The 18,707-nt window shown below is 42.4% G+C and overlaps 1 protein-coding gene across 1 annotated transcript in view; it reads left to right on the forward strand.

Moving 5' to 3' along the window:
• LOC124260398 overlaps positions 1-18,286 on the forward strand; it is a 126,212-nt gene extending 107,926 nt beyond the window's left edge. Inside the window, 19 exon segments of the mRNA XM_046694701.1 lie at positions 646-812; positions 1,715-2,035; positions 3,130-3,298; positions 4,731-4,933; positions 6,132-6,300; positions 6,552-6,722; positions 6,866-7,022; positions 7,024-7,280; positions 8,274-8,573; positions 9,145-9,236; positions 9,817-9,988; positions 10,689-10,800; positions 10,961-11,165; positions 11,542-11,718; positions 13,796-14,009; positions 14,656-14,968; positions 15,801-15,897; positions 16,533-16,664; positions 17,592-18,286. Coding sequence (XP_046550657.1) covers positions 646-812; positions 1,715-2,035; positions 3,130-3,298; positions 4,731-4,933; positions 6,132-6,300; positions 6,552-6,722; positions 6,866-7,022; positions 7,024-7,280; positions 8,274-8,573; positions 9,145-9,236; positions 9,817-9,988; positions 10,689-10,800; positions 10,961-11,165; positions 11,542-11,718; positions 13,796-14,009; positions 14,656-14,968; positions 15,801-15,897; positions 16,533-16,664; positions 17,592-17,879 — 3,716 coding nt within the window. The 3' untranslated portion in view covers positions 17,880-18,286.
• Positions 18,287-18,707: the final 421 nt, after the last annotated feature.

Consider the following 18,707-nt stretch of genomic DNA (forward strand, 5'->3'; position numbering starts at 1 on the left):
TGTACACATTAGCATGTAAATTGTCCTGTATCAGTTAATAACAACCTGGGTTGAACAGATGTCCAAGATTCAGGACACAACGGCTTGCCAGTGAGAAGAGTAAAGTTTGTTCATCTTAACTGAACATTAACGTGTATACTTGTTTTCAGCGCGTCATACGTTATTAGTTCGTCAGTTGTTACTGTATTATTCATATGCCAGCAAGCTTCGTGTTGAAGCTTTTGTGGACTTTGAAATATCTATGTATTGGCCATACAAGTGCCATCGAATTATAGCCATTGACGCGATGCCAATATCATGTTTTCAACTATTGAGCCATACGTGTGTACTTGGTGAAATCTGATTGGTTTTACCTGCTCGGTGTATAACTGTACTCTATATGAATAACTAAAGACTGCAGGTAACCTAAGCTAATTATCAAACAATCTCAGTAAGATCTCCGTGTGTCTAAACTAAGTTCTGAAACAATCTGTACTGCACAATAGTTTACAAAAAGGTCAGAACGGCTGGTGTATATGCTTTTCCTGTCTAATATAACCGTACTGATATGTCAGCTATTTTCCAAATAAATGCCATAACATGTATTGATTAATAGTATCGATGTATCGTGTATGGATGAGAAATCCTACTGCTTCTATTACCAAGGGGAGGACGAGTCCGTGAAGGGCAGGCTGGTTGCATGGTGCATCTTCAAGGACCCAATGATGAGGGCTCTGGAGACTGTCCGGGACCTCGATGTAGATCCGTCCCTCGACTACCATGACTACACCATCTCTTACACCATCAGCAGGGAGGAAGCCAAGGATTCCGCGGTGAGACATCTGATGTCTTGTAACGACAAGCAATGGAATGACAAGCAATACACGGGCGGTAGCTGCCCATTCATGGGTTTAACTGTTTGTTCATCACATGAAAAAGCACATTTGTCTTTTTCATCATGCCGACAAGCATATTTTGTGTTTTTCGTCAAGCTGAAAAACATCTGCGTATCATATTTTATTTTTCATCATGAGCAAAAGCGAGTTCTAGTATGTTAAGAAGAGCTTTGTTTTGGTACCCACACTGTATTATTGTTTGAACCTGATGTCTTACAGACAATCTCATTGGATGTGATACTTCATCTTTCAAAAGTATCACATTCCAGTAGTTCTGTGTAATTTAACCCTGTATATCTGCTTTGTTAAATTGTCAGTAACTGTAAACAAGGTCGACATATATTCGGTTCACGAAGTATCATTGACAAGAAATACCAGTACATGCTGACAGGCGCCCTTAAATCTTGAATTACAAACGTTATCACAACGTCAAAGAACTGAAAACAGTCGACTAAACACTGCTAAGGTCCCAAATACACCCATGATACACGTACGTTATACATAACCGTTGAATAACCATCAAACAAGGCTCCACGCTGCCATGTGTCCAGCTGTGTATATACACTGTTACTGTAATCGTTCTCAAACACCTTTACATGTGTGTCTCAATAATCCAGCCATGTTTTGGTAGTATGCGGATCATCGAGTCTGGTCCTGTAAACCACTGATTAATATCGGTACAATGGCTGGGTTTTTTACCATGTAACCGAGCACGACCAACCAGTGCATGTAACTGCATCTTTCGAGAAGCACCGGTTACTTGTAACATCGCCACACGACAGATCTTCTAGGCGTAACTGATTAGTGTGTAGATCTGCTGTCTGTCCCCACCCATACAGGCCACCTGGTGCATGAAGATAGAAATGGACGGAGTGGACATATCGGACCAGTGTGGCATCCCTCATTTGTCATCAAACACCAACATATTCCTGGGAATATGGAACCACAAGAATTATATGCCTGCTACTCGCAGAGACGGGTCCAATTACCTCCGGGTTTGGGAACAGAGAGCATCGTTTAGAAACATGGAATTGCCCCCTGATTTGGGGAAGCTGTGTCGCTATGGTAATCCGTTCCGTGGAGGAAACAATGCCATAGTTCGTTACGAAGCTGGGATCGGGCTGAAGACAGGTCAAAATGATGTCGTACCGTTCCGCCCGGTAAGATGAGAGTGTTGTCACGGTAGTTGTAAATGTTTAGGTTATGTATTTGTGGGACCGAACAGTTTAGCCAGAGAACCTGTTAACTTCTAACACACCTAACAAAGGTTTAGGTTTATAAGAATATACTTATTCTATGTAATAGCAAACGACATTCATGCCCATTACAAGTGAATGAAAGCATCGATTTGGGATAAATTCGCTATATAAGTTTTGCTACTTTTATACTTACGAGAGAAAATTAAATATTATTAGATTATTAAAGTGTAACGCAACTCTCAGAACGGGTGAAGCTGTATGAAGAAATATGGTATGTGTTCGAACCTGTATTCGACAATCCAGTGATCAATATTATTGCGACGGTTCTGCCTATGGAATATATCAAAGTGTCATTTTTAATACTGAACAAATATTATAATGTGACACGAGTCGCTTCTTGAGTTGTAAACCAGAGAATAGTCATTAATAAATAGACTGAAAAGAGAACCGCCGCAAGAGTATGGTGTGAGATAACGGAGTTTATCGGCAATTGGTGTCAAAATGCCAGTGGTCATAATCAGAGGGCTGAATGATTGATAATGATTTGAGGAATTACCCCGATATACATCCATGCGTCTAAGTGTTGGTTGTAGTATGAACAATGCATACTTTTATCCTAAAGCTGTCGCTGCGGTTAATACCATCGTGTCTATCAGAACGACCCAGCTGAGAGAGAATTGTAATATTTAAAAGTTTTCATTATATTTTTAACGTTATGGCTCAATAATAACTGTGATTAGGACTGAGACAAGCTTGGTGGTTTCAGGTATATAGGGTGTATAACACTGTTAACGGATTAGTATCTAGATATGTCTCAACATAACAGTGATTATAAAGTTTAAGTATTCCCCCTAACATTTCTGATCACAACCATACAGAAGTGAATCCCTGTCTGCCGACGTTACAGATATATAGCCCATATGTGCCAATCTTACAAATATATAGCCCCTGTCTGTCCAAGTTACAGTTATATAACCCCTTTGAGCCGATGGTACAGATATATAGCTCCTGTGCCCATGTTACAGACATATAGCCCCTGTGTGCCTATGTTACAGATATATAGCCCCTGTGTACCCTGTTTGAGGCCATGTGACACTTACAGCTGTAACACATCATGTGACAAGTCACGTACAGAGCAGGTCAGATTCAGCCTGACTGACCTCTCGCTGAATGAAACAGCAACACTAAATGGGAAGACTGAGCCGATACCTTATTATCTAACAGGTGCGTAATAGATACCTTATTATATAACAGGTGCGTAATCGATACCTTATTATATAACAGGTGCGTAATCGATACCTTATTATCTAACAGGTGCGTAATCGATACCTTATTATCTTGCATGTAAATATTGTTTTTTTCCCGGCAGATAAGTAATCAGTATTGTATTATAAAGTGGGCACGTAGTCAGTATTTTATTATTCAGCAGGTAAGTACATTTATCATCCAAAACTGTGTTCCACAGGAGATATCGCTTGTGTGAGATCATATGATATCTCCTCGGAGATATCGTTTGGACAGTAGATTTTGTACAATGCCCTGACAATGCTATGACATCATCAACTTGATGACGTCACAATGCTATGACATCGCTGCACTGCAAAGCTAATGGTAGTACAGTGTTGAGAGATGTGCATTTTTCATTGAAAGCTAATGAAGAATGATTTTGATGATAAATAGAATCTGACCCTCGTGTCTACTGATATCAATTATATCAACACTCGTTGATAAAGGTAAAAATATCGGCAAGCCTCGGATATTTGTAACTTTATCAACTCGTGTTGATAAAGAAGTGATATCAGTAGACACTTGAGTGAGATTCTCTATATACCTTATCATCTACATGTACAATATCACCCCATGCGATATTTTGTAGTTAAACTATTCGAACACCTTCTTTGAGTGAGCTTCATGTATTATAATGTTGTTCGAATATCAGAAGTGTTTAATCTCTGTGTGTCCTCGTTCTGTCCTCGATTCCAGGTAATTATGTAAGGTATTGCTGTATGGGCAGCGTCATAACACATCTGTTCTCCACTCAATAGTAGCTTTCGGAGAGTTTCCTGTACTGAGGTTCAAATAGTGTGTGATTGTTTACTTGTATCAACAAACGCTGATGTATAAAGTACAGATTTTAGTACTTTTGTTAGGTTGAGTCCAATCCGAGATTTGACCTCACACCCTCAGAGTCAGGCACCTAATCAACTGTATCAAAATGACATTCTACCCAACAAATGTACTAGAATCTGTACTTTACTGAGAAAGTGTGGTCCCAAATATAACATACTTTACATGTAACAAAGGGCTGGAAATTAAAATGACACAGAGGAAGAGAACTAATATCTGAGTCAGGTAACATTGCTAGATCACGTCCAGCTCTATTCATTTCATTTGTAAGATTCCGGGAATAAAAGTAATGGGCACGTTGTGTGGGGATGAGGAGGCCGACCCATTACTTCCCGTCCCATTTGGGGCCCTGGGGTAGCCTAATGGTTAAAGCGTCCGTTCATCGAGCTGAAGACCTGGGTTCGATTCCAAATATGGGTACAATGTGAGAAACCCATTTCTGGTGTCCTCCGTCGTGATATTGCTGGAATATTGCTCACAGCGGCGTAACACCATACCCACTAAGTCACTCACTTCCCTTTTGTTTTAGTGAAGGCAGTTCTGGGGTCAGGCTTGTCAGCCGTATCCTCTTCTGACGGCTTCTCCGTCGACACCACCCAGCCCTACTTCGACCACGACCTCATGCTCTACATGGACGTGTACCAAGGCAACTTCACACCTTCCTCATTCCAGGGATCCAACGACACCATCAAAGCTGTGTGGAAGTGCAGCGACAATGAGAGTGCAATAGTAGTATGTCTGTGTGCCTCCATCATAGTTTAGGGATTTGGCTATATACCTCAGTCTTCCTGGACTTCTCAGATGTATTAGTTTTCAACACGGTATATATTTTTTACTAGACATTATAACTAAAAGCGTTGACAGGGTTGAAGGTCATGTATCTGGTAATGCCTTGATGAGCAGGATATACTGAATGTGGTGTGAGTCCACAGAGGATATTCGTTTGAGGAATCTTCTCTTGAAGTGAGTGAGTGAGTTTAGTTTTACGCCGCACTCAGTAATATTCAAGCTTTATGGCGGCGGTCTGTAAATAATCGGACCTGGGCCAGACAATCCAGGGATCAACAGCATGACTTCTCTTCAAGGATGACTATGATTCGTGTTCTGTCAACAGCTACGCCATAAGGTGCTCGATGTGTGTACTAGTGTTGTAAATTGGTTAAAATCTCATAATTGGTGATTGGTTCATTACAACCGATCAATCATCGAAAATAATTGGTTAGCGTCATTTATTAAATTTCCCACAAAATTAATGCACAAAAAATAAAGAAAAAACATGCAGTTCCTTGGGGTGTATTTTTGCAAATTGCACATCTTTAAAGGATGACTAGTATGTTAGGGAAATACATTTCTTGTCGTCTTTAAAATAAATTCAATTGTGACTTGAAACGAGCATGTCGTGTTCATGAAATGTAACAGATAAAACCAACCGTGTGAAAAATATTGTTAATGCAAAAAGTGTTCCAGAATTGTTTGTGTTCGGTTATGAGAAAACATGATCGATTGCTTGGTCGTTTAGTCACTGCGACCAATCTTCGATTTTTTTCAATTAATCGGACCACCGCTAGTGTGTACCATAAGACGTACACTTGAGTCATTTCCTAGTAGCCACTGGTTAAATCATTTCACTGTCATGACGGGTCCTGGTACCGGGCACAGGATGTGAATCCCGTTTGAGGTTTCCAACGCATATACTGTTTCCAAAACACAGATACATGCAACGTAAAGACTTGCTTGCTTACTGTGTACATTTTGTACTGATATTCTGAAATTCATCAGATGAGCTCTTCATTACAGTATTGAATAGCCACACATGTATCGTTGAAGACCGTGTAACCAGTTCGTTGCTCTACTATAATGAGATATATTACAACACACTGCCTCACTTTTCGTGATGTGTGCACAATTCAGAACTACGAGTGGGCGATAGGCCGCATCCCGGGGGGTGACGAGCTACAGACGTTCACGTCGACGGGGGGAGAACCCAGGCGGGGAAAACGCCGGGTTTGCCGGCATACTGCGTCATAACATCACCTACTACGTGACAGTCCGCTGCACGAATAGCGGAGGCCTCTCTACAACATATAAAGACAAGAAAGGTACACGAGCAAAAATAACACTAAATGTATGTCACCCCGCTTGTGAGAACACATATTTCTGGATGTTCCTGAGACTACAAAACGACGGGATAGCTGCAACTCACTGACCTTGATTTTAACACTGTTATGTGAATAAAGATATTGCAATGTTTTGACTTTAGAGATTATTTTGTAATATTACAATGTTAAGTTTATCACTAGATATATGACAAGTATGAACATTTGATGTCATTTCTGCTATTTGGTCAAAGGGGTGACCGTGCTGCTTGAAGACCCTGTGGTCGATGACGTCAACACCACAATAGATGGCGCTGAGCCATTTGCAGACGACGTCATACCAGACAACGCCATGAAAACGGACGATCAAAACTCTGTGGGTGCCTCATGGACGATCAGCAAGGATCCAAGTATCAAGAGATACGGTGAGTCTATAGGCGATCTTTGTTGTTACAGCGTTCTCTCGTCACGCCGAACGATTGTTCTGTTCCCATATCGTGCATTGAGGTTAATCATTCGAGTCCCCGAACCACCATACCCTCCCGAACTCATTATTCTTTGCTTGCAGATTTTTGTGTGGGGAGTTCTGCATCAGTGCCAGACGACATATTCCCCTGTACCTGGGTAGGCTACAATCAGTCTGGAACCGTCACCATAGAAGATGGCTATCTGAAGATAAACGGGGAGAAGGTTCATAAGCTGAACCAGTACCGACCGGACGCCAGTGACTGGATCAACGACCCCCTTCGACAAGACACGCTTCACAATGGCTCCTGGAACGGAGATGTTCATCTTTATGAAGATGTGTAACGAGGCTGGTCGATGTACCGCCAAACTCATCGGGTCGTCGTACGTTGAGACGAAGTCGACACACTTGGCGGTGACTGGACCAAATGGCCTACCGGTCAGCATCATGATGGATGGAGCAATTAGTCTCAGGCGGAAAAGGGCAGCCTCGAAAGTGTCTGTAGAAACTCCAACGGGTGAGTGGTAGAGTAGGGAGTTGATTCAAGGTGTGGATCAAGACATGACTTGAGGTAAAGGCGAAACATTGGTTGACGATGAATGTGAGAAGCATATGAGATGATAGACGTGAGTTAGAGGTAAACCTTTGGCTCAGAGGTGAGTGACTGAGTTTAGTGTTACGCCGCACTCAGCAATATTCCAGCTATATGGCGGCGGCTTTGGCTGAGGATGAGCACTGGTTCAACTTTATAAGTATAAGTTGAGGATGAACAGGATATAAAGATGAAACATTATTTATAGTTATTAGTAATATAGTTATTTATATTGTTTAATGCTTTCACATATAATCGTCACATGCGTCTGTGTGGTCAGTTTATATTGGTTCAACGTCATGTCGTGTGAGTAGTTCAATTACTATTTCACACTTAACTTTACAAAAACGTATTGAATAAAATGCTGATTGCAATGTATAATATTGTGTTAAATATCACATGTCTGCGACCGACCTTTGTTTCATGTAGTTGTCATGTAGCTACTCGGGCTCTCCTCTCACATTTAACAGATATTTCCGATTTTGTTTTCATATGGGTGTTTTATTCATATATTATATTTGTATAACGCCAATATCCAGCTCAGCTGCTCAAAGGCCCTTTGTTTTTTCCTCGATCATTGGATGTCAATCTCAGCGGGACGTATATTTTACAATCTAAAGTCCCTGAGGATTATACAACTCTTGCAGCAATTTAGGTGCACCAAGTTAATGTGGCCTTCCCATCCTTGTGAGGTACCCATTCACAGCTGGGTGGACTGGGACACATAGTTACAGTACTTTGTCCAAGTTTACTGCATGTTGCTGTAACCGCAACTAGGTGTTTGCATGTACTCATGTGGTCACCATCTAGTCATTTACCAACGGATTCGTGGGTTCTTTTAAGTGCACAGGGTTGTGTACTGTACACTAGGGGTTGTGAAAACACTCATAAACTTCACTTCATTTATGCTCTCCCTAGGTCTAAAATCCGGACAGTCAGTAGCCGTAACAGTACTTAACCGGGAAGATTTGGAAAAAGATTACAGATCGGATGCGTCTACAGAGTTTGTCCCGTACATCACGGATCCTGATACAACAGCGACCGACCCGGCGTTCATGGCCAGAGTTCTCAGGAAGAGACTAAACTACTCCCACAGGGACACCTCCTTCTCCATCACCAGCGTCGGTGGCCTCGCTATGTCAGGACCACTCACTGTTACATTTCCATATGAACCGGAGGATATGGAGAGGAAGTACAAACTTCTCCATTGGAACCCTGGTAGGTTCGACTTCCTTTACTTCCTGGGCAAATAAAGGATATTGTCATAGAATGCGATCGAAGCCCTAGGGTGATCGTAGTTCCCATAACGCTATACAGACATACGACAGTCGAAGCCCTCAGGTTGTTATGTACAACATCAACCTAACACATGTCCTCAGTGTTACAACACGGTAACTGAACGGTACTGGAGACTGATGATAGTCATGGCGGATACACAGAAACCCAATGTCTTTGTTTCACTTGGTTATGAGTCGCCAGTTGGAAGAATATAGCTGTGATTTGTCAATTCGTTCCAGATACTAATGGAATGGTTACCTTGTCTGTATGTGATATATATTTGGAAGTCATAATGTCAAGTACATGTGACAACATGGGCCCTGCCCGTAACATGTATGTTATCTTAACTTGTTATGCACATGTCAAATACTTGAATGCCTTGCGCCGTCCGCCGGTAGATGTGTTCAGTGTTGCTAGGGCGAGCATCAAACATACTCAGACATTCATTTCTACAACCATCTTTCAAAGAAAGTTTAAGTACAATGAGAATGTTCGTTTTTGTTTTACTCAGATACACAATCCTGGCATGATAGCAGTCAGACATGCTCATCCGAGCTCAACACAGAAGTTGAGGACCCGGAATCCTCTGTCATCAAAGTCAAAGTAATGTTAATCTCTTCCATTGACCTTGTACGGCAACTTAACGTAGAGTTAATATATCTGAAATTAGTCATGCCTTTATATCACTACTGAGCTTGCAGACGTTTCTGAACCAACTGCTGGGGGCGGTGGGGTTGGTTAAACGTTCTCTCGTCACGCCGATGACTCTGGTTCGATTTCCCACATGGGTACAATTTGTGAAGTCCATTTCGTTTGTTCCCCGCCGTGATATTGCTGGAATATTGCTAAAAGCGGCGTAAAACTAAACTCACTCGCCCACTCTTAATCAACTGCATTCAAGAGTTACAATGTAAAATGTAATTTGACGTTTTGGTATGTCCTGGTAACGATGTTGCCATTGCTGAGTCTCACTACGCACTTCGATGCTGCATGGTGGTCAGCGGTGTACCTCTGATGATTGTTCGTTTAAAAAATCCTAATATTCAACCTGATTACAATGATTTATCAGCACCATACCCATACTCAAAGCAGGTCTCCAAGAGCCACGAAGATATGTAACTGTACTAACTCTTAAATCAAAGTCACTAAACTAGACTTCTGACGTGTTTGGGTTGGTGTTTAGGTATGTGGCACGAGGGGCGGTAACCAGGCAACGAGACGCCGCCGCTCAGCCTCTGAATCAGCCTATTTCAGCCAGCCTACTCAGTTTCTCATCACACCAGTTCTGATTCAAATACCCAACGACAGACCAAGCATTACTGGACATTCCCTCTTTGAAATTGATGAAGATCAAGGTAAATTGGAATTTTGGCTCTTCCGGAGGGATCTGATCTCTCGGTAGAGGGGTGGTGTTCTGATGAGGAGAACGGGTGTCCCCATTACCGCGTGTTTATCAGCAGAATGAGGATCAGCTGCCTGCCGTGTATAATTGTGTGCTGTGCTATTAACAACTACAAGCTTTACTTTGAAGACATTAGACATAGTTACAGAAACCCGTGGTATAGTTGGAATATAATTTACTTAAACACATTCCCCTCACTCATAGGAATGGATGTAAAGATCGACATGGCGACATACCTGAATCAGTTTGCGAAATTAACAGCTGATGTAGCTAGAATTATATATCAGGACTAAGTAGAGTTGTTCATGAAGATGAAATGCTTTGCATCTACTCAACTGCATCCTCACAGCACAGGTTTGGGATGTAATAATTATCGTCTTAAAATATAGTCATCAAGCAGGAAGACATTGTGTATGCCTGTGGAAGTTGTATTTTATATATGCCCAATAAAACAATCAAACACTATTGTGCTGAACTTCCCTGTGTCGATATTACGTTTATCTCGAGGTGAAAGCTTACTCGCTGCGGGTGTCTTCCTAACAATCATGCTTCGGTTGTGGCCATCGTCTGATAACTCGAAGCATTTGCGCAGGTCCTTCAATTTCGACACAAGGGTGATTGACTGTATATTATAATACTGATGTATGCTTCAGGCACAATGGTGTACATGTTGGAGGCAGCGGACGGTGATGGGGATGAGGTCCGGTTCAGGATAGACCAGGATGACATACCTGTAGACAACCTGACCCTTTCAGAGAATGGAATGTACGTGAAGTATACAACACTAACATTAGCATACATGCGCACACGTTCTTGTTACTGTTCATGATTTGTCCAATCTTAAAAATAGAGATCACAGATGGACGTGACAATAGAGACAACATGGGGCCTCTGACTATTTTGAAAGTTGTCATGTTTGTTACAGACTGATGTACACCCCTGCCCCTGACTTCAGTGGTGTTGTGGAGATATCTGTTGTTCTGTATGAAGTCCCCATAGATGGAGTTCCCCCAAGTGAAGTCACCGTCAACGTCACCATCATCGTTGTATCCGTCGCTGATGCTCCCACCGCCTTCGCTGCCAGTGACAACGTCAACATCCTAAACCCAGACCACACAGAACCAATACTCGTAATAGAAATTAGATTTTTACTCTCTCCCATGTAATCTGAGAAAATGCATAAACCAAAACTTTGGTTATCTGGGTGATCTTGTCCTTGAAGTTAACATAATGGGCTGGATGACCAGGTTTGCTGTCGTGGTTGTGTTAGTGTGTTTTTTCCATGTTGAGGGCAGCTGCTGAAAATACGTGATAACTTTCCAAATATTTACAAAAAAAATATGTTTACCAAATTACATGCGCTATTTCTCTCCAGGAACCGTTAGACCACCATCGTGTTTACTCCTACACTTTGACACTCGTACATACCTTTTCACTTTGAGTACATATACACGATTCATATATATCTCTGGGTGAAATATGACACATTTGCTTCCACGATTTCAGACCTTTTTGGAGCAAGAGAGGGTGAACGACACGTCCCCGACGGTGTACACATGGGAATTCGGAGCCTACGACGTAGACGGCGACAATATGACGATGTACTTCACCCAGCCAGAACACGGATATCTGACAGCTGGCGATGTCGTAACCACGTCACCTGATTGCTCTGGAAGTCACGCGGTGGGTTTGCCGACAGATCATCCTGCAGGTGTAGTTTGTTCTGGAAGTCACGCGGTGGGTTTGTCGACAGATCATCCTGCAGGTTTAGTTCGGTCTGGAAGTCATGCGGTGGGTTTGTTGACAGATCATCCTGCAGGTGTAGTTTGTTCTGGAAGTCACGCGATGGGTTTGCCGACAGATCATCCTGTAGGTGTAGTTTGCTCTGGAAGTCATGCGGTGGGTTTGTCGACAGATCATCCTGCAGGTTTAGTTTGTTCTGGAAGTCACGCGGTGGGTTTGTCGACAGATCATCCTGCAGGTGTAGTTTGTTCTGGAAGTCACGCGGTGGGTTTGTCGACAGATCATCCTGTAGGTGTGGTTTCTTCTGGAAGTCACGCGGTGGGTTTGTTGACAGATCATCCTGCAGGTGTAGTTTGTTCTGGAAGTCACGCGGTGGGTTTGTCGACAGATCATCCTGCAGGTGTAGTTTGTTCTGGAAGTCACACGGTGGGTTTGTTGACAGATCATCCTGTAGTCGTGGTTTCTTCTGGAAGTCATGCGGTGGGTTTGTCGACAGATCATCCTGCAGGTGTAGTTTGTTCTGGAAGTCACGCGGTGGGTTTGTTGACAGATCATCCTGTAGGTGTGGTTTCTTCTGGAAGTCACGGGGTGGGTTTGTTGACAGATCATCCTCCAGTTGTAGTTTGTTCTGGAAGTCACGCGGTGGGTTTGTCGACAGATCATCCTGCAGGTGTAGTTTGTTCTGGAAGTCACGCGGTGGGTTTGTTGACAGATCATCCTGTAGGTGTAGTTTGTTCTGGAAGTCACACGGTGGGTTTGTTGACAGATCATCCTGTAGATGTGGTTTCTTCTGGAAGTCATGCGGTGGGTTTGTCGACAGATCATCCTGCAGGTGTAGTTTGTTCTGGAAGTCACGCGGTGGGTTTGTTGACAGATCATCCTGCAGGTGTAGTTTGTTCTGGAAGTCACGCGGTGGGTTTGTTGACAGATCATCCTGCAGGTTTAGTTTGTTCTGGAAGTCACGCGGTGGGTTTGTTGACAGATCATCCTGCAGGTGTAGTTTGTTCTGGAAGTCACGCGGTGGGTTTGTTGACAGATCATCCTGCAGGTGTAGTTTGTTCTGGAAGTCATGCGGTGGGTTTGTTGACAGATCATCCTGCAGGTTTAGTTTGTTTTGGAAGCCACGCGGTGGGTTTGTTGACAGATCATCCTGCAGGTGTAGTTTGTTCTGGAAGTCATACGGTGGGTTTGTCGACAGATCATCCTGCAGGTTTAGTTTGTTTTGGAAGCCACGCGGTGGGTTTGTTGACAGATCATCCTGCAGGTGTAGTTTGTTCTGGAAGTCACGCGATGGGTTTGTCGACAGATCATCCTGTAGGTTTGTCGACAGATCATCCTGTAGGTGTAGTTCGGTCTGGAAGTCACGCGGTGGGTTTGTTGACAGATCATCCAGCAGGTGTAGTTTGTTCTGGAAGTCACGCGGTGGGTTTGTTGACAGATCATCCAGCAGGTGTAGTTTGTTCTGGAAGTCACGCGGTGGGTTTGTTGACAGATCATCCTGCATGCAGGGGTAGACTAGTGGTTAAAGCGATCGTTCGGCAGGCCGAACAGGAGTACAATATGTGAAGCTCATGTCTGATGTCCCCCGCCTTAATATTAATGGAATATTGCTAAACCATCTGTGGAACGTTGCTTATACTATCAACCTCTGGTTATTTAGCTCAAAGTAAAGTATTCACGTTAAACCGTGGATTAGATGGCTTGATGATAAACAAACAGTTATTGCAAACCCGCACATACGTTTAGTCCTTCCTGTATATGGAACCCCTAGAATGTACATGCACATCACACAGTTATTGTAGTTGAATAACTGCCAGTGTCAACACTATCAACCTTTGTTGTTGTGGTTAACCACTGTCTACATGTCCACCGATGGTGAATGATTAGATTGAATTACTCATCGAATAAGGAATGTTTTAAAACATTCATTTGAAATAATTCAGTCATGTGATCTAAACATCACCGGATATGTCTCGGGAACGAGATCACTCATACACTTGTTGACTTGTCCCTCCAGAGTGACTTCCCTTGTTCAGTCGTCACAATTGGCCAGCGCGCAGACTCAGTGAGCTGGATCTACAGAATCTTCCGGTACGAGCCGGACACAGAATTCTATGGCTTTGACGAGACCCGGATATACGTACAAGACAAGACGGGGCTATATTCGGATATTATCACTCTCAAGTTTGCTGTCATGGAGCGGCCCTGTCAGAATGAAGCCAAGTGCAAGAGTAAGTCACCTACTTTTAGATTGGAAGCAAGAAATAAGTATTTCCAATAGTCAATGCTATCAAAAACATCTGGAAAACAATATTCTCATAAAGCTGCAGGTTTATTCAGCCGGTGAACAACAGGGAACTATACACTGTGTATGGCACAAAAATATTTTTTGTTCACCCTTAAGAATATTTCAAGATACAAATAGCATATATGAACTCACAGTCCGTATTATAAACACAAACAAATAACGATGTGTCGATCTGTGTTATAAGTCCCCTGTTCCTTCACTTCGTTGAACCGGACGCTGGCAGGAGTAATGGAGGCGAAGAACGATTTTATGTGGCACGAGTGGCGCTTAAAATGTTGAATTAAATATGTTTTACGTGAGTAATTATTAAATATATGGTTGGAAATCTGAGAGCACAACCCTGTGAGGAAATATGTGTCTACCTTTGATGATGGCGATATTTTATTTTGATATTAAAAATATTTTTCGAACCGAAGCGGGGGAAGTACATTGCCAACCTTTGCTCGCTTCGCTCGCATATAGCAAGACAGGTCATTTTCTCTTTGTTGCGCAACCCTATTTGCGCTACAGTTTGCCTGTGCCTCAGATATAAGAGCATTCATAATACTTACAACTTGAATTCCAAACAGGTAAGAACCCTGACAAGTACACGTGCACTGACTACCGACGAGCCGAGGGCTTCCACCAGTACTACATCTGTGATTGTGCCCCTGGCTGGACCAACACCAACTGCGACACCGACATCGATGAGTGCAGTAACTCCCCTTGTGTTTGGCCCTACGTGTGTCACGACGACATCGGAAGATATGACTGCGCATGCCCGGAAAGTGACCCTAATTGTGACGGGCTGGAGGCATGGATGATCGGGCTAGTTGTGCTGACACTGCTGCTCCTAGTCGTTATCTCCTTTCTGGGATGGTATTCCTTCATGGTCAAAAGGGGGTCAGTAAAGTAGGATGTATGTGTTTTGTATACAGGTTATTGACAGGGGATTGTTGTATACCGTATTCAGCAATAATATCGCTCACCCCTTCGTCTGAAATGTCCGCCCCGTGTAAACCAGTGTCTGGAAGAGTGAGCAACGCCCATCGCATGATATGTGTAATGATACACTGGCTATTTGATCTAACTCTTCTGGGGGCTATCAATGGGATGTTAACACCGGCCCCACTGCAGGATCCGCTGAGTGACTTCCACATTGGTCCGGATTATGACCCTTGGTTTATCACCATCATATCCCTGCTAAACTACGTACAGGACTGAGTACATTTGGCCTTCTCCCAATAGTAGGGTCAGCCTGTGTGATTTCCATAACACTTTTCAAATGGACGTTATCGCCCTACAGTACTCGCCAGCACCGAGACGCATGACCCAGTATCAGGGATGGCCGGGGACCAAGTAGTCCCAGCGCTTACGGAAGACATGAGCATTTCTATTACCAATTATCGTAGACTTAAGTTACATTGTGTGCTTCTGTTGTTCATCACACATTCAGCCATGGTTGTCAAACTCAGGGTAATAACTCAGTCACGTATTTGTGCGGTCAGCGCTTCTACCGAAAGGGGGAGCCAGTCAGTTTTAAGACATCATGTAAATGTTCCAATTGCAACCTATCCAGTCAACTACGAATAAGCTTCGTAATGGTCAGAGATTGAGAGTCTCTTGAGTGAACCTGAACATGTTACTTATACCGAGCGATGACATATGAAAGGTACAGAAGGTAACGTGTACAAACTTAACAAATACATTGTGGTGTACCATTGGGTTGTTGCAGCCGTCTCAAGTGGTCAACGTTGTGGCGACGTATTGCAGGAGAAGCTCCGGACGTATCCGAAACTAAAACAGCATTCGTCAACTCTGCCTGTGATCAGGTGAGCATTCAGATCTATATATTACTGATGGCAGCATTATTCGTCAAGGATACATGGTGCTGCGTCGAACAACATCTGTTAAATAAGTAATTGATTATGTTGCCAAATACATGTAGTCAGTCACATAAAGTTTCAAACCTATGAGGGTACAATTGGACCAAGTAAATATCGCACCAGGGAAACCAGAGGTCACATTTCTAATTTATCGATGTTTCTATTTAAGGATATAGTAAGCCCTGATTTGAACGGTCTGTTCACCATGAAACTGCCGGATATCCAATGCACGCTGATAAGGTCTACTATGTGTACGCAAACCTATGATGGCGATTAGCTGTCGCCACCTATCAGCTATGACCAACATATTGGGGAATACGGTATTGGTTGCCGTAATGGTTACAATAAGGTGTCTGGAATACGTATAGGTGTTATCATTGTTTCATGATGGCGCCGTCCTGGGACCGACAGACTTGTATTTCTATAAATGTATTCCTGTATATACATGCTGTCCTGATAACTGAGATGATAGCTTCCGTGGATTTACAATCAAGACGGAGTAGTCTCTGGAAGACGGTGGAACAGGTGTATTGTTCTGCCACATCATCAACACACAGTCATGTCTGTTTTCTACTGTGTAGGTTGAACATGGAATCGAGAACAAGTCGAAGTCTGACACGTCACATCCGGTTAAGAAACTAACTTCCGGTGGCAAGAAGAACAAGGTGTCAACAACTGTGGCCGACTCTGCTCCACTGAAATATTCCGTGGACGTGAGTATTGGACACGTTTCGTCATTATTCGACAACTACATACTCGAAAGGGCACGCGACGTGTTCTACACTGATCTATAACGAAGGAATGCTGTTACATCACGCATTCGCGACTGACTAAACTGACACAAGTATTGTAGTTCCATGGTTACCTCTGTATATATCTGTAACACCACGAAATGGAATCTCTTCACCTTTACCCTGATTTACTTTCAAAATTGACTGAAGCCTGTTATAAACATCATACAACCACTGTTATAAACATCATACAACCACTGTTATAAACATCATACAACCACTGTTTATAAACATCATACAACCACTGTTATAAACATCATACAACCACTGTTATAAACATCATACAACCACTGTTATAAACATCATACAACCACTGTTAAAAACATCATACAACCACTGTTTATAAACATCATACAACCACTGTTATAAACATCATACAACCACTGTTATAAACATCATACAACCACTGTTTATAAACATTATACAACCACTGTTTATAAACATCATACAACCACTGTTATAAACATCATACAGCCACTGTTATAAACATCATACAACCACTGTTTATAAACATCATACAACCACTGTTATAAACATCATACAGCCACTGTTATAAACATCATACAACCACTGTTTATAAACATCATACGACCACTGTTATAAACATCATACAATCACTGTTTATAAACATCATACAACCACTGTTATAAACATCATACAACCACTGTTTATAAACATCATACAACCACTGTTTATAAACATCATACAACCACTGTTATAAACATCATACAACCACTGTTTATAAACATCACACAACCACTGTTATAAACATCATACAACCACTGTTATTAACATCATACAACCACTGTTATAAACATCATACAACGACAATCATCTATATGTTTTCAGGGTAACATCAGCCGTCCAACCACTCCGCGAGAAGTTACAGTTCAGCCAAAATCAAACCATGCCTCACCGCAAGAATCGGCCAGGCCATCCAAATCGAATGCAATGGAGTGGACGCGGTCTGTGACGCCAGTGGAGCGATCTGTCACGCCAATGGAACGGTCTATGACACCAGTGGAACAGTGTGACGAGCGACCTGGAAGCGGCTACTCTCTGCTCAGATCAACCCTTCAGAGACGCGAAGGGAGCATTGTGTTAACTGATAAACCAAGTCGGGACAGCGACCTGTAACTGAACCAATGCTTTCCTGCACCTACTGTCGTTATATACCACCACGAAATACATGTCTTGTACTGGACGTTTAATGGGACACAAAGATGTCGATACGTTTACTGTTAATTGCGTTGCTTACATTTGAACAATCACTATGTTGACATCAGTCTGACAAGTATTTTTGGTCATATATATATATATATTCTATCATTTTGAAAGATTCGTGTTTTTATGTGAAGTATCACGACGACAAATTCATTGACTGGACAAAAACTTGGACAAAAATCTGCAGAAGAATACGTGTCTTTTCACGTGTTCAGAAGATGAAATACTCGTGCACCCTACACCCAATCTAATTCTACAATGTATGCATTTGTGTATATCTGTTATCGCATGTTCCAGAAAAAATAAATATGCAGCAGTTTTAACTGTTTTCTTTGCATGTTTTCAACTGTCATGTGTATATTGGTTGGTCTACCCAGGAATACTCCAGCTATTTGAAGTCAGCCTTAACGAAGTCAGTGAGCCTGACCCGATCGCGTTGTAATGCTTCCTCCGATGGACACGAACAATATGCTTTATGCCGCCGAAATCAGTCCACGCACGATCAATCCACGTGTGTCTATGGGGTTACGGACCTGATATCAAATCAAGAGATTTTGAACTTCGTTAGACAATATTGCGGTATTTATACCTAACTCAAGGTATTATTACCATTCACATAGTATCATATTTTCACACGCAAACTTAGGGGGCGCGAATGTGAATATCAACATAGAATATCGATATCGATAGTTCTATGGTAATCTGAGCCTAACACTCGACTGTTCTGTATCTAGGGCGTTA

This window comes from Haliotis rubra, unplaced genomic scaffold (assembly GCF_003918875.1).
Source record: "Haliotis rubra isolate DU_JTF1 unplaced genomic scaffold, ASM391887v1 Scf760, whole genome shotgun sequence".
NCBI classification, from domain to species: Eukaryota; Metazoa; Mollusca; class Gastropoda; order Lepetellida; family Haliotidae; genus Haliotis; species Haliotis rubra.